Source organism: Oncorhynchus clarkii, chromosome 10 (genome assembly GCF_045791955.1).
Source record: "Oncorhynchus clarkii lewisi isolate Uvic-CL-2024 chromosome 10, UVic_Ocla_1.0, whole genome shotgun sequence".
Lineage (NCBI taxonomy): Eukaryota > Metazoa > Chordata > Actinopteri > Salmoniformes > Salmonidae > Oncorhynchus > Oncorhynchus clarkii.
This window is the reverse complement of record NC_092156.1, coordinates 64,449,587-64,470,194: the sequence shown is the minus strand read 5'-3', so window position 1 is coordinate 64,470,194 and position 20,608 is coordinate 64,449,587. Positions and strand designations below refer to the sequence as shown.

The 20,608-nt window shown below is 42.0% G+C and overlaps 1 protein-coding gene and 1 long non-coding RNA gene across 4 annotated transcripts; one reads left to right on the top strand and one right to left on the bottom strand.

Moving 5' to 3' along the window:
• The first annotated feature begins 143 nt into the window (after nucleotides 1–143).
• Nucleotides 144–13,145, top strand: LOC139418997 (centrosomal protein of 44 kDa-like). Its single transcript, XM_071168804.1, has 11 exons — nucleotides 144–239; nucleotides 475–573; nucleotides 8,087–8,234; nucleotides 10,926–11,072; nucleotides 11,273–11,368; nucleotides 11,568–11,720; nucleotides 11,841–12,056; nucleotides 12,321–12,384; nucleotides 12,523–12,641; nucleotides 12,920–12,957; nucleotides 13,097–13,145. The coding sequence occupies exons 1-11, from the start codon at nucleotides 217–219 to the stop codon at nucleotides 13,143–13,145; spliced, it is 1,152 nt and encodes a 383-aa protein (XP_071024905.1). The 5' UTR covers nucleotides 144–216.
• LOC139418998 (uncharacterized) lies at nucleotides 7,775–17,749 on the bottom strand. 3 transcript variants are annotated; one of them, XR_011635371.1, is made up of 6 exons: nucleotides 17,595–17,749; nucleotides 17,204–17,285; nucleotides 14,879–14,972; nucleotides 11,230–12,627; nucleotides 10,920–11,036; nucleotides 7,775–10,166 (listed from the first exon to the last, which is right to left on the bottom strand). It is a non-coding gene; the product is annotated as an uncharacterized lncRNA (long non-coding RNA). The 3 variants fall into 3 exon arrangements; XR_011635370.1 differs by lacking the exon at nucleotides 17,595–17,749 and having other exon boundaries at nucleotides 11,230–11,339; nucleotides 11,532–13,860; nucleotides 14,542–14,972; nucleotides 17,204–17,460; XR_011635369.1 differs by lacking the exon at nucleotides 17,595–17,749 and having other exon boundaries at nucleotides 11,230–13,860; nucleotides 14,542–14,972; nucleotides 17,204–17,482.
• Between the last annotated feature and the right edge of the window lie 2,859 nt (nucleotides 17,750–20,608).

Below are 20,608 nucleotides of genomic sequence, written 5' to 3'. Positions count from 1 at the left end.
TCAGCTTGTTTCATAAGTCGTCGTCAGTTTACCATCGACATTAAAACCAGAAGTCTACAAACAAAACTTTTACCGCCATGTAGCTACGAATGTGCTCTTTTGAATCTTCCTTCTAGTTTTTCTGAGTCACTTATCATGGCAACCAATCGCGGCAGTTATGTTATTTACCCGGGCAAAACAAACTAAATACATGTCCAGTTAGCGAGCTAATTTGGCATGCCCTTCTACTTAAATACAAGGTAATTTATTATATTTTGTGTTATGGTATGTTTCAGTAGCTGCTACAACGTGTCACCTCAACAAAATCTAACGTTAGCAAGTAACTTGCTGGAAAGCTGTGTTGGTAGCTAGCCAACATTTAACGTTACCTAGTTTGTTAGTTAGGTAGTTGGTGTTTTATCCATTCGTTGCAAAATTAGTTAAATGGGAGAATTGTTGTGGTAACGTTACCTGTCTGTCATTTGCATCTTCAAGGTCCACAATGATGTCAACCGGTGATTTGAAAGGATGTCTTCGGAAGCTGGATGTTCAATTACGGGCATTGAAGTACCCAAGAGAGGTCGACTATAATGGGTATGTTAGCTAGGTCATGGATTAAAAAAAAAAATGGTGCCAGTGCTAACTAAACAATTGTGCCACGTTCCCAAACTTTTTGAGGGAAGGAGCCAGCTTTACAATCTGTCGGCACCTGTGTTGTGGTTGTTCAGTTGATGGCCACATGATGGCTCCACTATTCAGTCTCTTAGTTGCAGTGTAGGAGATGTTTGAACATTTGTGTCATTTTTACTTGCTTACATTGGAGAAATAAATCCCCCATATATTTATTTATTTATTCATTCTGATATCTAGTGAGCTCCAAACGTATTGGGGCAGTGACCATTTTTGTGGTTTGGCTCTGTACTCTAGCACCTGATTTGACCATCAGGTGTGCCAAGTCTGGTGGACAGTGGGTTGACACTTTGGATTTGAAATGATACAATGATTGAGTTTAAAGTGCAGAATGTCAGCTTTCATTTGAGGGTATGAACCGTTTAGAAATGCCGACAATTTTTGTACATAGTCTCTCCATTTTTGCCATCGTTATTAGATAGATCTGAATGAATCGTGAATAATGTTGAGTGAGAGTTCGATACACAAATATCATACACCCCCAAATGCTAATCTCCCTTGTTATTATATTGGGAGAGGTTAGTATGTCTTGGGGTATGATATTTGTGAGTCTAACTTTGTCACTCATCATCATTTACAATTCATTCAGGACTATCTGTAATCATTGTAGCATCCCCATGAATGTATAAGTGTTTAGAAGCACATTATATTCTTACTTAAAGGGAAAGTGACACAATACATTATTTACCATTCATTTGTATTGGGCATAAAATAATCTGAAACGCAACCAAAACAAACAGCAAATGCATCCAACAAGTTTGTAGAGTCACAAGCTTGATGTAATCATTGCATGCTAGGAATATGGGATCAGATACTGAACTTTTGACAACTTTAATACACATGTTAATTTGTCTCAATACTTTTGGTCCCCTAAAATGGGGGTCTATATGAAAATACCCTCAAATTAAAACTGACAGTCAGTATTTGACTATGAAGTTAAAATGCAAAGTATTAAAGTACAGAGCCAAAACAACATGTGTCACTTTCCCAATACTTTTGGAGCTCACTGTATACAGTATACATGGAGTATACCAAACATTAAGAACACCTTCCTAATAATGAGTTGCCCTCAGAGCATCAATTCAGCGTGGCATGACTCTACAAGGTGTCAAGCGTTTCACAGGGATGCTGGCCCATGTTGACTCCAATGCTTCCCACATTTTTTTTCAAGTTGGCTGGATGTCCTTTGTGTGGAGGACCTTGATACACACAGGAAACTGTTGAGTGTGGAAAAACCCAGCAGTGTTGCAGCCCTTAACAAAAACGGGTGCCTCTGGCACCTACTAACATACCCCGTTAAAAGGAACTGAAATATGTTGTCTTGCCCATTCACCTTCGGAATGGCACAAATACGGGATCGGGGCACCACCAGTACAGAGCTTGCTCAGGAATGACAGCAGGCAGGTGTGAGTGCATCTGCACACACAGTGAGGTCGAAGACTTTTGGAGGATGGCCTGGTGTCAAGAAGGGCAGCACAAAAGCCACTTCTCTCCAGGAAAAACATCGGGGACAGACTGATATTCTGCAAAAGGTACAGCGATTGGACTGCTGAGGACTGGGGTAAAGTAATTTTCTCTGAAGAATCCCCTTTCCGATTGTTTGGGGCATCCGGAAAAAAGCTTGTCCGGAGAAGACAAGGTGAGGGCTACCATCAGTCCTACGTCATGCCAACAGTAAAGCATCCTGAGACCATTCATGTGTGGGGTTGCTTCTCAGCCAAGGGAGTGGGCTCACTCACAATTTTGCCTCAGAACACAGCCATGAATAAAGAATTGTACCAACACATCCTCCAAGAGCAACTTCTCCCAACCATCCAGGAACCGTTTGGTGATGAACAATGCCTTTCTAGCATGATGGAGCATCTTGCCACAAGGCAAAAGGGATATCTAAGTGGCTCGGGGAACAAACATCGATAGTTTGGGTCCATGGCCAGGAAACTCCCCAGACCTTAATCCCATTGAGAACTTGTGGTCAATCCTGAAGTGGCGGGTGGTCAAACAAAACCCCACAAATTCTGTCAAACTCCAAGCATTGATTATGCAAGAATGTGTTGCCATCAGTCAGGATGTGGCCCAGAAGTTAATTGACAGCATGCCAGGGCGGATTGCAGAGGTCTTGAAAAAGAAGGGTCAACACTACAAATATTGACTCTTTGCATCTTCATGTAATTGTCAATAAAGACCTTTGACACTTATGAAATGCTTGTAATTATACTTCAGTATTTCATAGTAACATCTGACAAAAATATCTAAAGACACTGAAGCAGCAAACTTTGTGAAAATTAATATTTGTCATTCTCAACTTTTTGCCATTACTGTATGTATATACAGTGCCTTGCGAAAGTATTCGGCCCCCTTGAACTTTGCGACCTTTTGCCACATTTCAGGCTTCAAACATAAAGATATAACTGTATTTTTTTGTGAAGAATCAACAACAAGTGGGACACAATCATGAAGTGGAACGACATTTATTGGATATTTCAAACTTTTTTAACAAATCAAAAACTGAAAAATTGGGCGTGCAAAATTATTCAGCCCCCTTAAGTTAATACTTTGTAGCGCCACCTTTTGCTGCGATTACAGCTGTAAGTCGCTTGGGGTATGTCTCTATCAGTTTTGCACATCGAGAGACTGACATTTTTTCCCATTCCTCCTTGCAAAACAGCTCGAGCTCAGTGAGGTTGGATGGAGAGCATTTGTGAACAGCAGTTTTCAGTTCTTTCCACAGATTCTCGATTGGATTCAGGTCTGGACTTTGACTTGGCCATTGTAACAACCTGGATATGTTTATTTTTGAACCATTCCATTGTAGATTTTGCTTTATGTTTTGGATCATTGTCTTGTTGGAAGATAAATCTCTGTCCCAGTCTCAGGTCTTTTGCAGACATCAGGTTTTCTTCCAGAATGGTCCTGTATTTGGCTCCATCCATCTTCCCCTAACCATCTTCCCTGTCCTTGCTGAAGAAAAGCAGGCCCAAACCATGATGCTGCCACCACCATGTTTGACAGTGGGGATGGTGTGTTCAGAGTGATGAGCTGTGTTGCTTTTACGCCAAACATAACGTTTTGCATTGTTGCCAAAAAGTTTAATTTTGGTTTCATCTGACCAGAGCACCTTCTTCCACATGTTTGGTGTGTCTCCCAGGTGGCTTGTGGCAAACTTTAAACAACACTTTTTATGGATATCTTTAAGAAATGGCTTTCTTCTTGCCACTCTTCCATAAAGGCCAGATTTGTGCAATAGATTGTTGTCCTATGGACAGAGTCTCCCACCTCAGCTGTAGATCTCTGCAGTTCATCCAGAGTGATCATGGGCCTCTTGGCTGCATCTCTGATCAGTCTTCTCCTTGTATGAGCTGAAAGCTTAGAGGGACGGCCAGGTCTTGGTAGATTTGCAGTGGTCTGATACTCCTTCCATTTCAATATTATCGCTTGCACAGTGCTCCTTGGGATGTTTAAAGCTTGGGAAATCTTTTTGTATCCAAATCCGGCTTTAAACTTCTTCACAACAGTATCTCGGACCTGCCTGGTGTGTTCCTTGTTCTTCATGATGCTCTCTGCGCTTTTAACGGACCTCTGAGACTATCACAGTGCAGGTGCATTTATACGAAGACTTGATTACACACAGGTGGATTGTATTTATCATCATTAGTCATTTAGGTCAACATTGGATCATTCAGAGATCCTCACTGAACTTCTGGAGAGAGTTTGCTGCAGTGAAAGTAAAGGGGCTGAATAATTTTGCACGCCCAATTTTTCAGTTTTTGATTTGTTAAGAAAGTTTGAAATATCCAATAAATGTCGTTCCACTTCATGATTGTGTCCCACTTGTTGTTGATTCTTCACAAAAAAATACAGTTTTATATCTTTGTTTGAAGCCTGAAATGTGGCAAAAGGTCGCAAAGTTCAAGGGGGCCGAATACTTTCGCAAGGCACTATATATATATATATATATATATATATATATATATATATATATATATATATATATATATATATATACACACACATATATACATACAGTGTCTTCAGAAAGTATTCAGACCCCTTGACTTTTTTCCACATTTTGCCTTATTCTAAAATTTGATATTGTCCCCCACTCAAATCTACACACAATACCCAATAATGACAAAGCAAAAACATTTTTGCTAATTTATATATTTTTAAAAGTATGTTTACATAAGTATTCAGACCTTTTACTTAGTACTTTGTTGAAGCACCTTTGGCAGCAATTACAACCTCAAGTCTTCTTGGCTATGACGCTACAAGCTTGGTACACCTGGATTTGGGGAGTTTCTCCCATTCTTCTCTGCAGATCCTTTTAAGCTCTGTCAGGTTGGATGGGGAGCTTCACTCCACAGCTATTTCAGGTCTCTCCAGAGATGTTTGATCAGGTTCAAGCCTGGGCTCTGGCTGGGCCATTCAAGGACATTCAGAGACTCATCCCGAAGCCACTCTTGTGTTGTCTTGGCTGTGTGCTTAGGGTAATTTTCCTGTTGGAAGATGAACCCTCGCCCCAGTCTGAGGTCCTGTCCACTTTAGAGCAGGTTTTCATCAAGGATCTTTCTGTGCTTTGCTTCGTTCATCTTTGGCTCGATCCTGACTAGTCTCCCAGTCCCCACAGCATGATGCTGCCACCGCCATGCTTCACCGTAGGGATGGTGCCATGTTTCCTCCAGACGTGACGCTTGGAATTTAGGTCAATCTTGGTTTCATCAGATCAGAGAATCTTGTTTCTCATGGTTGGAGAGTCTCTGGGTGCCTTTTGGCAAACTCCAAGCGGGCTGTCATGTCTCTTACTGATGAGGGGCTTCCGTCTGGCCACTCTACCATAAAGGCCTGATTGGTGGAGTGCTGCAGAGATGGTTGTCCTTCTGGAAGGTTCTCCCAGCTCCACAGAGGAGCTCTGTCAGAGTGACCATCGGGTTCTTTGTCACCTCCCTGACCAAGGCCCTTCTCCACAAATTGCTTGTTTGGCTTGACGGCCAGCTCTAGGAAGAGTCTTGGTGATTCTAAACTTCTTCCATTTAAGAATGATGGAGGCCATTGTGTTCTTGTGGACCTTAAATGCTGCAGACATTTTTTGGTACCCTTCCCCAGAACTGTGCCTCGACACACTCTTGTCTCTGAGCTCTAAGGAAAATTCCTTCGACCTCATCGCTTTGTTTTTGCTCGGACATGCACTGTCAACTGTGAGACCGTATATAGACAGGTGTGTGCCTTTCCAAATCATGTCCAATCAATTGAATTTACCACAGGTGGACTGATCAAGTTGTAGAAACATCTCAAGGATGGTTCAATGGAAACAGGATGCACCTGAGCTCAATTTCAAGTACCATAGCAAAGGGTCTGAATACTTACAGTATGTAAATAAGGTGTGTTTTTTATTTTGTAATAAATTTGCCAACATTTCTACATTTTGCTTTGTCATTATGGGGTATTGTGTGTAGATGGTTGAGGAAAATGTTTTATTTAATCAATTTTGGAATAAGGCTGTAACTTAACAATGTGGAAAAAGTCAAGGGGTCTAAATATTTTCTGAAGTGACTGTTCATAAACTGTCCAGTGAGTGAGTATTAGCTACACCCGTCTAGTCCTGGGTCGGACCCCCCTTTGCCTCCAGAATACCAATAATTCTTCGGGGCATGGATTCTACAAGTCGTGAATGTTCCACATTCATGTTGGTACATGCTGACGCGATGGTGTCATGCAGTTGCTGCAGATTTTTCAGCGGTACACCACTGCAACCAGCCTGTACTGTTGACACCAGGCAGTGTCCATAGACTCTGCCATCAGTATGACGCAACATTTCATCTGGTTTGGGCTTAGTGGGACTATCATCTGTTTTTCAACAGGACAATGACCCAAAACGACTCCAGGCTGTGTAAGGGCTATTTGACCAAGAAGGAGAGTGATTGAGTGCTGCATCAGATGAACTGGCCGCCACAATCACCTGACCTCAACCCAATTGAGATGGTTTGGGATGAGTTGGACCGCAGAGTGAAGGAAAAGCAGCCAACAAGTTCTCGGCATATGTGGGAATTCCTTCAAGACTGTTGGAAAAGCATTCCAGGTGAAGCTGGTTGAGAGAATGCCAAGAGTGTCCAAAGCTGTCATCAAGGCAAAGGGTGGCTACTTTGAATAATCTCAAATATACATTTTTTTTTTTTGGTTACTACATGGTTCCATATGTGTTATGTCATAGTTTTGATGTCTTCACTATTCTACAAATATTTTAAATATTAACCATCCATGCAGTATCTAAGAATATTTTGGGCAGACGAGACCTTGAAGGAGAGGCAGGTGTGCATATGGTAGCATTTCTCATGATTTAATATTTTGTTCCACCATGAGCCTAATTTCCAATGATCCCATTGCTATGATGAGCATATCTGACCAGCTCTTTATCCAGGTTGTGGGGTCACTGATTTCTATGGCCTTTGTCCATTACACTCAGTATTTGTCTTGAAAGTGCCAACACATTGCAAGTGTGATGACATATGGAACTTGTGATGAATTAAGGATGAAAATTTAGGCTAGAATGAATATTATCAACAGTCTGTATGATGTTCTTGCGTGCTATAGGCAAACCTCTGTAGTGTAGGATAATGTCACGAGACTGGATGTTTCCCATATGGGACCCTATTCCCCAGATAGTGCACTACTTTTGACTACGGGCCCATAAGGCTCTGTTTAAAAAAAAAAAAAAAGCACTTTATAGGGTGCTATTTGCGACAAAGACTAAATGATTTGGCTGGAAGACAGACTAAACATCTGTAGTCCTATAAACATCCAGATTGGGGCTGTAGCCACGGGTACAGTTCATGGTCTGGGTTTGTTTTGAAGTCTCCGGCAGGCGGCAGAGGGGGTGTACGGAGCCCTGCCCGACTATAACTCTGTTTGTAAACATGCTTTACATTAACCAGTCGTGGGTCCCCCTCTGACGAGGACCCCAGTCTGCACAACTGATGAGCAAGGAAGCAGGAATTCCTTTTGAAGTGAAGAGCGTCAAACACAATGTGCTTGGAATTTAAAAAATGATGTGGCTCAAATACAATTTTCTGTGGATGTGAGATCATTTAAAAACAGGAGACAAAAGGTTGGCTACTTTTCAAATGTATATGTTTTTATCGAACTCGTTTGGGTTCCATTGATGTCAAAATGTGCGTTGGGCTGCGTTTAGACAGACAGGTAATTTCTTATTTTTTCCACTAATTGGTATTTTGACCAATTACATCAGATCTTTTCAGATTTTTCAGATTTTTATGAGAGCTGATCTGATTGGTCAAAACTTTTTGTTGTTAAAATCGGTCTACCTGTCTGAACAGAGCATTATTGTCATATTTTTAGGCCTCAATGATACTAATGCATATGAAAACAGTAGTACACATTGTAAAACTATGCTTTATCTCTACAGCTTGGCCAAAGGGGATCCTTCTGCCTTTCTTCCCATAGTGAGTTATGCATTCATCTCCTATTCACCACACCTTGCTGAACACCTGGTGGGCTTCGGAGTGGAACTCACTGGGAAGAACGACCTACGTTTTATCGAATGCATCTACAAGGTAAATCCACACATTGATTCTATTTTGTTCTTTAAAAAAAATAATCTTAAGGGTAATAGTGTATAGTACCTGTCAAAAGTTTGGACAAGGGTTTCTTTATTTTCCACATTGTAGAATAATAGTGAAGACATCAAAACTATGAAACAACACACATGGAATCATGTAGTAACCAAAAAAGTGTTAAGCAAACCAAAATATATTTTAGATTCTTCAAAGTAGCCACCCTTTGCCTTGACAGCTTTGCACACTCTTGACATTCTCTCAACCTGCTTCATGAGGAATGCAATATCCAATTGTTAGTTATAGTCTTATCTCATTTCTGCAACTCCCGTGCAGACTCGGGAGTGGCGATGGTCGAGAGCCGTGCGTCCTCCGAAACACAACCCAACCAAGCCGCACTGCTTCTTTGACACAATGCCCACTTTACTACATGATTCTGTGTTATTTAATAGTTTTGATGTCTTGACTATTATTCTACAATGTAGAAAATAGTAAAAATAAAGAAAAACCCTTGAATGAGTAGGTGTGTCCAAACTTTTGACTGGGTACTGTAGGTTAACATGTTTCTGTGACATAGCCTTAGTATTTAACTATCATCATGCACATTGGAGGGATTCTACTCCATAGGTCTCCATTAGTATGGTAGGAAGAAGACGCAGAGCGTCTGTGTTCTAATGACTAACATCTTTCGTGATGAAATCATGTTTTCGAATGTATTCCCCCCCCTGCAGCAATCCCACATCTAGACCTACCCGTTTGAGAAACACATTGGCATCACTCCCCAGTTGACTGTATTATCTCCCAGGCTCGTTCCTTCATGCCCTCCCTATGATTTAATGCTCTGTTCATTCACTGCGTGCTGGGATCTTTCCTGGGTCCTACTTTTCCAGTAGGCTCCCCACCACCGCTCTCCCCATGTGGCCCCATGCAGTGTCGTCTCCCTAACACGGAACAGTTTCTCCCAATAGCAGGGACTCTCCTCTAGATCCCCTCTCTCATACATCACAGTTATCGCCGTAATGGTTCAAAATGGCAAAGTGTTTCCAGTTGTTTCCTCACAGGCAACGGACACACACACTCGCACACTGTGACTTCAGTTTATTCCTTGGGGTCTCCTGAGGCCAATGGCTGTCTACCCAGACGCTCTGCTGTGGTTTAACCCCTCCAAGCTTGAGCTGAACTGCAATATTTTCCCCTAATACACACACATGGAAGACATTGCTATTGCATCACTCACTACCAATAAAGTCCTTTTGAAACAGTGCAGGGTTTCCCCTGTAGAAGTTAAAGGTAGGCTACATGTGGGATTCCTTTTCATTCCTGTGGTGCTCAAATGACATGAATGGAGTCTTAAAGTAGTCTAGAAATTCCATTAATTCTTATCTATGGGAAATGTCCCACTGTCGGAATTCCCTTTTTCACAATATTGTGCTTGGTCAGGTCAAGGCTAAGCCATTTCCTTCATCTCACGTTCTAATATTACAGCTCCTCTCTCATCACAAACAACTGAGGACTTGGAAGGAATGACTTGTGTACATGCATCAGGGGTTTTTCAGTCTTTTTGTTGAGGCCTGTTAACCCTGCTATCAGAACCAGAAGGGTTTTCACTGAGCGGGCCCTGATCTGCAGCATCTGTATTTAAAACACTCTCTGGTGTTTACTTCCAGCTGGCAACCGGTGGTCGGCAGCACAGCGTCCTTGAGCAATTATTTTATAAAGGCTCACATGAAATCCTGATTCCTGCGGTAAACACAGGAACTCCATGTTGGTCCAAGTTCTCATCTCGGATCAGAATCCCGTCTTCTGTTCTCTTAGTGCTGAAGCCGCAGGCGAGCTATCTGCCTCTCACAGCATCGGTTCATTTTGGCGAGAGGAGAGGGAGAAGGAAGAGCGAGACCCTCTGGCTGGCGCCCAGTCACTGCTTCGCCTGGCCTGCACACACACACACACAAAAATATGGGAGACAGATTGGGCCGACACACCGGCAGCATTTCATACAGAAGACGATGCAAAGAGGAGACAAGCCATTTGCTCTCCATTATAGTCGGTGTAACAGGGAAGCACTCATTTAGCCCTCCTGTCATACCTACTGCCATCTTTCCCTGAACTCATGTCAACTATAGTGAGTTTTACAATTATCAGTAGAATGTTTGGATTTGTCATATGTGTTCCAGCTCCTATTATTCCCTTTTCATGTGTATCCCTTGCCTCGATACACTTAATTCACATCACTTTTTGGAAGGGAAAACAAACTCCATATACTTTAAAAAAAATGATTACAACCAAATGGAAACTGTAGAAAATATAATGGACCTACATTTATACTGTTTCTTGACTGTGTCCAGCTCACTAATAATCATTCAAATGAAACCGAGACAGTCGGGTAGCATCAAATTGCAAAAGCAATGTGTGTGACCCTCTGGACCTTCTTGAAGAACGAATGTGGCTCCCAGCGCAAAATGAGATTAAAACCCCTGTACCAGATGCTTTGCAATGTCATTTTCAGTTATCTTCAATGACAATTCAATGAATATGGTTTTGCTCTTTGCGTTTTTTACTGTTTGAATGAAAAAACAACCATGGTGTATTTTTGATTTGAAACAATTTTTCAGCAGGGCAAATTCAGCCGTGTGTGTGTGTGTGTGTGTGTGTGTGTGTGTGTCATACTGTCTATTGTTCACCCACATCTAGGTACTGCGGGATCTCTTCCACTACAAACCCGTCCTGACCAAGCAGCAGTTCCTCCAGTTTGGCTTTGCAGAAAGAAAGACCTGCATCCTCTGTGATGTCATCGCCTTCGCCCTGCAGAAACACAAAGAGCTCAGCAAAGGCAACAAGGTCAGTCTGTCTCCCTCAGCTTTGGCGAGCCTAGAGCAAAGCGTATCATCAACGACATGATAATGATGATACGGTATTCACGGTTCAATTAACTATTGCACCCTCTTGATCAGACCATGTCTGTATTGTAATAGAGAATGTGTTCTCCATAGCCTACCTGGTAAAATAAAAGGTCCATGTATTGCATCTGTGTGTTGCAGCCAAAGCCGAGAGCTCGTTTTCAGGCCTCGAGTTCAGACTCCAAAAGTGAGGCTCTCCCATTTCAGGCTGAAACAATGAACCCCATGGCCACCACAGTAAGTCTTTGCCAAGGACTTGACAGTGTAGCCCAACAGACCTGTTCAACTCTCTACACTTTATCAAAAAGGCCTGACCTATCCTAGTTAAATAAAGATGAAATAAAACATTTTAAAATAATACAATTGTCCATTGTAATGCTGCATGAGTACATGGCCCGACCTTAACATGACTAGGTGAGATGGTTCTTTCCCACAGTTGTCCCTAAGCAGGCCACTAGTGGAGAGACACATTGGTGGTGACTCCTGGGTCTCCTCTAGTAGAACCTCTGATAATGAAGAGTCTGAGGAAGAGGAGGAGGGGCTGGGACTGGAGGAGGTCCAGATCCAAGCACCTACAGTCCCTCAAACAGTGAGTACCAGCATACTTCTCCACAATTATAAGCACAGACACACACACAGCCCTTCTCTCTGTACCATACAGCACCAAAGTGACACACACACACAGAACGGATTGTGACCACCCTTCCAGGACCTGGTGGGGGAGGGGAGGCTGGCAGCGCTGGAGGCCCAGCTGCCGCAGATCCAGACTAGGCTGGGGAGGCTCTCGGCCCTGGAGCAGAGGCTGGAGCTTCTAGAGAAGGCCTCGGCCGGGAGGATCACTATAGACAAGCACCAGTGGGAGAACCTGGAGAGCAGAGTGCTACTGCTGGAGACCAGACTGACCCTCTCCACAGCCATGGCCCAGGTGTGTGTGTGTGTATGTCCCTATCCACTGCAAAGGGATTCTTGGATACTGTGTCAGCCATGGCCCAGGTAGGAAGGAATCTTTACACCACATCTGTCTGATCTGGAGACTCTTCTAAAGAACTCTCCATACCTCTATCTAATGACAAGTAGAAGCAGATGTTGAACTAATGATGTCAGTCCATTCCAGAATGTCTACTGTATCTGTTTGCTGGTTAAAGATAGAAAAATGTACAGCTTTCAAGTTTTTTTTTTTCCCCTCTAGGAGTCGTCACTTATCAATGGAGGTTGGAGTCATCACATGGCGGATAATGCAACAGAAGTCACTGGTTGGAACTGATTTGGACAAAAGTGTCTTAGTAAAGTATTATTGAGGCCATCGTATACAACAACTGAAATACAGTAATAGAAAGATCAAATTCCCAGTGTGATATAAAAGTTCAACTGATGCTCACATACCCTTACAGAGTCAAGACCCAGTCCTCCAGAGAGCCTCCTACACAACTCTGGCTGTGAGCGTCCTCAGTCCTCCACCCCTTCTGCTAGCTATCCCATCACCCCCTGGGTGACAACTGCACCCCCAGAGGTAATGGCAGATATTACAAGTAATATAATATAATGTAAGTAATATAATGGAAACATTAGACTATTTGGGCTGGATTCAATCTGTAGTATTGTGAAAGAGCCACGTTATAGGTTGATTTTGAAACTTTAAAGGCAATGTTCGAGGAGACTTCATTCACGGTAAACTCTGCATATGCCGACTCAATTGGAAATTACCTTCGGATTTTAACGCGGATCTTCCGCAATACGGATTAAATCAAGCCCTTTGTTTTTCTTTCTGTCTTGACTCATTTTCTTTAGGAGATTATGAAAGAGAGATTGGAAAGGATAGCCAACATGTAAGTACTCTAGATCGATGTTGTATTCCCTCTAATGTTAACCAAGGCTAATACACCATCTACTGTATATAAAATAATACTGCATTTGTTTAACTTCATTTCATTATTTACTTAATTTTGTTCTTCTCCTTTGTTTTAGGATGAAAGACACATCCAGCCTTTTAAGAAGTATAGAACCCTCAATGTAAATTCAGACTTTAAAAAGATGTGTATTTTTGTAATTGATCTCCGGATTAGTATGTGAGTGATGAATAAAGGTATCATGGATAAATATCGACTTGTGTTCACAATCCATTATATACAGTACCAGTCAAAAGTTTGGACACACCTACTCATTCAAGGGTTTTTCTTATTTTTTACTATTTTCTACATTGTAGAATAATAGTGTAGACATCAAAACTATGAAATAACAAATATGGAATCATGTAGTAACTAAAAAAGTGTTAAACAAATCAAAATATATTTTATTTTAGATTCTTCAAAGTAGCCACTCTTTGTCTTGACAGCTTTGCACACTCTTGGCATTCTCTCAACCAGCTTCATGAGGAATGCTTTTCCAACAGTCTTAAAGAAATTCCAACATATCCTGAGCACTTGTTGGTTGCTTTTCCTTCTCTGCGGTCCAACTCATCCCAAACCATCTCAATTGGTTTGAGGTCGGGTGATTGTGGAGGCCAGGTTATCTGATGCAGCACTCCATCACTCCTGCTTGGTTAAATAGCCCTTACACAGCCTGGAGGTGTGTTTTGGGTCATTGTACTGTTGAAAAATAAATGATAGTCCCACTAAACGCAAACCAGATGGGATGGCTTAGCGCCATGATGGTTAAGTGTGCCTTGAATTGTAAATTAATCACTGACCGTGTCGTCAGCAAAGCAACCCCACACCATTTAAAAAAAAGAACTTTTTTTATTTAACTAGGCAAGTCCGTTAAGAACAAATTCTAATTTGCAATGACGGCCTACAGGGGAACAGTGGGTTAACTGCCTTGTTCAGGGGCAGAACAACAGATTTTTACATTGTCAGCTCGGGGATTCGATCCTGCAACCTTTCAGTTACTGGCCCAATGCTCTAACCACTAGGCTACCTGCCACACCCTCACACCACCTCAATGCTTCACGGTGGGAACCACACATTCAGTGATCATCCGTTCACCAACTCTGTGTCTCACAAAGACAAGGCGGTTGGAACCAAAAATCTCACATTTTGACAGATTTCCACCGGTCTAATGTCCATTGGTTGTGTTTCTTGGCCCAAGCAAGTCTCTTCTTATTGGTGTCCTTTTTAGTAGTGGTTTCTTTGCAGCAGTTTGACCATGAAGGCCTGATTCACTCACTCCTCTGAACAGTTGATGTTGAGATGTGATGTTGAGATTTGAGGTTGGCAACTCTAATGAACTTCTTCTCTACAGCTGAGGTAACTCTGGGTCTTCCTTTCCTGTGGCGTTCCTCATGAGAGCCAGTTTCATCGTAGTGCTTGGGTTTTTACGACTGCACTTTTCCGGATTGACTGACTTCAAACGCATTAATAAGAAAATAAATTCCACAAATGAACTTAACAAGGCACACCTGTTAATTGAAATGCATTCCAGGTGACTACCTCATGATGCTGGTTGAGAGAAGGCCAATAGTGCAAAGCTGTCATCAAGACAAACGGTGGCTACATTGAAGAATCTCAAATATATTTTGATTTGTTATACTTTTTTGGTTACTACATGATTCCATAGTTTTGCTGTCTTCACTATTATTCTACAATGTTTAAATTAGTACAAATAAAGGAAATCCTTGAATGAGAATGTCCAAACTTTAGACTGGTACTGTAATGATCTATTTTATTTGCACTAACAACTTTACATACAATACCCGATCTTGTGTAACTTTACTTTTACTATGGACCTGACCAGTAGAGGTCACCAACAGACCTCTGAGATGTCTTCTCTGGCTATACTGGACAATACTCCAGCTCCCGTTCAATCCTTCCTCCTCACAGTAGAGCTCCCCTAGGCCCTGTACGAACTGAAATGTATGAAGATCAATTGCATTTTGAAAAGAAGGCTAGGAGAAAGGACAAGGAATTAATCATTTGAGAAAGTCTAATTCTGCTCAAAGTTTTCCTCATTCAGGCTGAGATTCAATTCAAGGCATGTTATAAAGTAGTGGTTTCTCAAACCTCATGGAGATCCCCAGACCTTTTCATGTACTTGATATATTCCAGAGCTAGCACACCTTATTCAATTTGTCAACTATACTGAACAAAACTATAAATGCAACATGCAACATTTTACAGTTCATACAAGGAAATCAGTCAATTGAAATAAATTCATTAGGCCCTAATCTATGGATTTGAAATGACTGGACAGGAGCACAGCCATGGGTGGGAATAGGCCCACCCACTGGGGAGCCAGGCCCAGCCAATCAGAATGAGTTTTTTCTCACAGACAGAAATACCCCTCAGTTTCATCAGCTGTTTGGGTGACAGGTCTCAGATGATCCCGCAGGTGAAGAAGCCGGATGTGGAGGTCCAGGGCTGGCATGGTTACACGTGGTCTGCGGTTGTGAGGCTGGTTGGGCGTACTGCCAAATTCTCTAAAACTACGTTGGAGGTGGCTTATGGTAGAAAAATGAACATTAAATTATCTGGCAACAGCTCTTGGGCATTCCTGCAGTCAGCATGCCAATAGCACGGTCCCTCAACTTGAGAACTGCACATTTTAGTGGCCTTTTCTTGTCCCCAGCACAAGGTGCATCATGCTCTTTAATCAGCTTCTTGATATGCAGCGTTGTACTGTGAATGAGGTCTTTGCTGACAAAGTGCTCTTTAATTGAATCCTGGCCTAAAATATCATAAAAATGCATAATAAAAAACAATGACCAAGGAGAGTTGTGGATCCAAAGAAATGGACAACCCAGTGTGCTGGAGCATGGTGCTTGCAACACCAGAGATTTGGCTTTGATTCCTGTAAGCGCCACATAAGCTGTGGTGTAATCGAGGATTGGCCACAGTACAAACACTCAAGAGGCAGGTTAAAGGCAAAATATAGACTTTTAATGACTGGGATCAAAAGCCAGGACCTCCCTGGGGCTAAACAACCACCAAATTGGTCGCCGGAGGGATGGTCACCTTCTGAGGCTTAGAACCATGGTTCTGAGTGGCCCAGAACATGAGCAAACTCTAATTCAAAAGGCCTAGCTCTGTCAGAGCATAACTTACTCAATCAAACTGAACCAAAGACCTTCATTCAAACAAAGGTCCATGGAGCTTGGACAGTCTTCAGCAGCTCCTGCTGCTCTCTCTAAGTGGCAAACCCCCAATCAGTGGTGTAAAGTACTTAAGTAAAAATATTTTGGGGGGCGTATCTGTACTTTACATTACTATTTATAATTTTGACAAATGTTGCTTTTAATGTACTTTTTACTCTATACATTTTCTCTGACACCCAAAAGTGCTAGTTACATATTTAATGCTTAGCGGGACAGGAAGATGGTCCAATTCACGCACTTATCAAGAGAAAATCTGACAGACTACATAAACACATGCTTCGTTTGTAAATTATGTCTGAGTGTTGGAGTGTGCCCCTGGCTATTAGTAAAAAAAAAAAAATACATGTAATGGTGCCTTCTGGTTTGCTTAATATAAGTAATTTGAAATTACTTTTGGTACTTAAGTATATTTAAAACCAAATACTTTTACTCAAGTAGTATTTTACTGGATGAATTTTACTTGAGTCATGTTCTATTAAGGTATCTTTACAGTTGGGTACTTATTCCACCACTTCCCCCAATTCGTTTGAAGGCATCCAATAAATGTTGCATTACCGAATTTATTAACGGAGTCAGAAAACAAATGTGTTCGATGTGTTCAAATGCCTCTTGATTTTCATGCTTGTATATTTCACAGACAAAATCTTTATATTTCACCAATTAAGCACATACACAAATGCAGTGCTTTTGCCAATCCTTTATTTCGTTGACCACAGTGTGATGTTTGGATTTGACCACTGGAGTTCACTAACAGACAGTATATTCCAGCTGACATTATTAATTCATGCTTCCTTGTTGCCCTCTAGTGGTCATTCTATGTATAAGAGAACAATTATCCTTCACTGCTACTTTGAATATTTGCAAAGTGCTCTGTGAGATGGAATGTTTCCAGAGCAAATTGCCACTCTAAATCTGAATGGTCATTCCTAGAGGGTCCTAGCCTAATCTCTGAGACCTTTCTCCCTCCGTCTCACCTTCCCTCTTACCTGTTGTTTAGCTCAGCTCCCAGGCATCTAGCTGGCTGAAGCTGTTGGAGAGGTGAAACATCTAGGTCATGTGGGGACCTGTCTGGAAGGATGTACACATTAGTATTCTGGAACAGAGTCTGTTATTGCAAATCCAAGGCACTGTTCCTGAACATTGTTATTGACTTTCAGTGTGAGTCAGGAGTAAGTGTGACGCAGCTCAGCAAAAACATGGGTAGATCAGAGGTGAGCCCTGACAGTGGAGGTGGTGTGTGTGTCTGTCTCTAGTTGTTTGTGAATGTGTGCATGTTTCCCTCTCTCTCTCTGTGTGTGTGTGTGTGTGTGTGTGTGCGTGCGTGCGTGCGTGCATGTGTGTGTGTGTGTGTGTGTGTGTGTGTGTAGAGCAGCTTACCTTGATGCTGGGAGCTCAGCAGGTGCCAGCTGGCAGAGTGAGACCACACAGTCTCTGTAGTAAAGTCTGATCATAGACCTACAGAGCGAGCACCAAAAGTAGCAGATCTGAGACCTTCCCTACCCAGATGTGGCTAAGCCGGGGGAGAAGTCCTTAATCACTTCTCCACTGCTATGTTTCTTCAAGATTGTTCCCTAAACCCTGCTTGTTTTTACTGGCTGTGTGTGAGGGTTTTGATTGGATGTTCTGCACTGTGCATCCTGCGTTTTCTGTGTGTGTTGATTGTTGTTGGGATTCTGTGGCTGTGTCTTGCTGTATGTAGTCTATCAAGAGAAACTCCTCTCCCAAGAAAAATAATGCTCTATGAATTGAATACAACACATGACTAAAGAGTACAATGAAGCACTGTTGTGATCTCCTGCCTGAACAAACACACCTCTTGCATTGTGTGGATTTGACGAGAGCCGCTCCATTTCAGCTTAAAGTAATTACCCGGAGCTGTGGGGCTTTTGGAAGGGGAGGAAGTGTATTCACTAGAAACATACACCCTCCCTCCCTAATGTTGATATGTATGGAATAAAGGGAATCGCTCCAAGGCTAATGAATGTTGAATGAAGCCCATTGATTCCATTAATCATTTTCTTTGCAATTGTCTTCTCAGTCATCAGTTTAGTTCATTATGAATTGCAGTAAAACAGTCAATTCTCCAAGGCATTGGATTGAATTATTATATACATTTTATATACATTTTATAATTTTTTTCTGTCACAATTTGAATGTTTTCTTTTTTTATGGACTTGACTGTGAACCGATATGCTTCTTCAACCCTAAAGGAATGTGTCTTTTACAGCAGAAAGGCCTACTACTGTCCAACAAGGAATAAACAAACTATGCCATCTATCTGTTCACTCCAAAGTGTATTTCTGATAAAAGGCTCTAATATTACATTGTCTTATTGCTACAACATACCTACTATACTGTAAGTCAAACACAATCTGCTCAAGTAGCTGTTTCAATAGAAAATCCCTTCCCTCCCCATATACAAAAATATAAAACACAACATGCAACAATTTCAATGATTTTACTGAGTTGCAGTTCACATAAGGAAATCAGTCAATTGAAATAAATTCATTGGGCCCTAATCTATGGATTTCACATGACTGGGAATACAGATATGCATCTGTTGGTCACAGACACTGTACCTTAAAAAAAAAGGTAGGGTGTGGATCAGAAAACCAGTCCGTATCTGGTGAGATAATCATTTGCCTCATGCAGCGCGACACATCTCCTTCACATAGAGTTGATCAGGCTGTTGATTGTGGCCGGTGGAATGCTGTCCCACTCCTATTCAATGGCTTTGCGAAATTGCTGGTTATTGGCGGGAACTGGAACACGCTGTCGTACACGTCGATCCAGAGCATCCCAAACATGCTCAATGGATGAAATGTCTGGTGAGTCAGTAGGCCATGGATAAACTGGGACATTTTCAGCTTTCAGGAATTGTGTACAGATCCTTGAGATGTGGGGCTATGCATTATCAGGCTGAAACATGAGGTGATGGCAGTGGATGAATGGCATGAAAATGGGCCTCAGGATCTCGTCACAGTATCTCTGTGCATTCAAATTGCCATCGATAAAATTCAAATGTGTTTGTTGTCCGTAGCTTCTTCAGTTGTGTAAACCCACAGTTTCATTAGCTCTGGCAACAGCTCTGATGGACATTTCTGCAGTCAGCATGCCTATTGCACACACCCTCAAAACGTGAGACATCTGTGGCATTCTGTTGTGACAAAACTGCACATTTTAGAGTGGCCTTTTATTGTCCCCCAGCACAAGGTGCACATGTGTAATGATCATGCTCTTTAATCAGTTTCTTGATATGCCACACCTGTCAGATGGATGAATTATCTTGGCAAAGGAGAAATGCTTACTAACCGGGATGTAAACAAATCTGAGAGAAATTAGCTTTTTGTACTTATTAAACATTTCTTGGATCTTTTATTTCAGCTCATGAAACACGGGACCAACACTTTACATGTTGTGTTTATATTTTTGTTCAGTATCTATGCTATTCAGCATATCCAAAGCAACTTACATTACATACATTATACAAACTTACATTACATACATTTTATATATGGGTGGTCCCAGGAATCAAACCCACTATCCTGGCTTTGTTAGCACCATGCTCTAGCAATTGAGCTACAGTTTTTAACTGAAAGTCAGAAACCATCAGCGTCCCAATTCACTCTGCTCTAAAACAAATACGCTAGCCACAGCTATGATTCATAATGTAATCACAATGTGTCTCAAGACTAAGAGCCCCCAGAGGCTGATATTAAGACAGAGTGAGAGAGAGGAAAAAAAGTTAATAGTGAATGTGTCATTATCTTTTGTTGATTAGCCTTGGCTGGAACACACGGCTCTGTCTGTCACTGCCCCACATCTACCTTAATCTGCATCTCCACTCCAGCCTTCATCAGTCACAGCAGGACTGAGAAAACAGACTGAACAAGAGAAAGAAAGAGGGAAAAAGGAGGGATAATCTAAGGGAGCTGGCACTCGGCACATTCCTTCAGGGTCCTGAGTGTGTGTGTGTGTGTGTGTGTGTGTGCTATATGCCTCTGTGTGCGCCCCGCCACTCCTCCCTCCTCTCACACCAGTCCACATTCAAGTTCATTCCCACCCTAATTAGCTGGATCTCAAGCATGCCCATGAACTCTTTACCATTCTGATTGGTTAGCCCCATAGCAGACAGACATGGCAGGCACCATGCAAGGCTAATTGGAGTAATCTTTCATTGTAATGACTGCTGCGGGTATAGATGACTGAAATGTACAGGCCCAAGCTGAGCAGTGAAGACTGAAATGTACAGGCCCAAGCTGAGCAGTGAAGACTGAAATGTATGGGCCCAAACTGGGTAGTGAAGACTGAAATGTATGGGCCCAATCTGAGCAGTGAAGACTGAAATGTATGGGCCCAATCTGAGCAGTGAAGACTGAAATGTATGGGCC

Excerpts from the sequence above, each read along its gene's own strand:
- LOC139418997 (XM_071168804.1), top strand. The coding sequence starts at position 217 with ATGCCCTTCTACTTAAATACAAG. Across the intron at positions 240-474 it reads CCCTTCTACTTAAATACAAG|GTCCACAATGATGTCAACCG; the intron begins GTAATTTATTAT and ends TGCATCTTCAAG. Across the intron at positions 11,073-11,272 it reads AGCTCAGCAAAGGCAACAAG|CCAAAGCCGAGAGCTCGTTT; the intron begins GTCAGTCTGTCT and ends TGTGTGTTGCAG.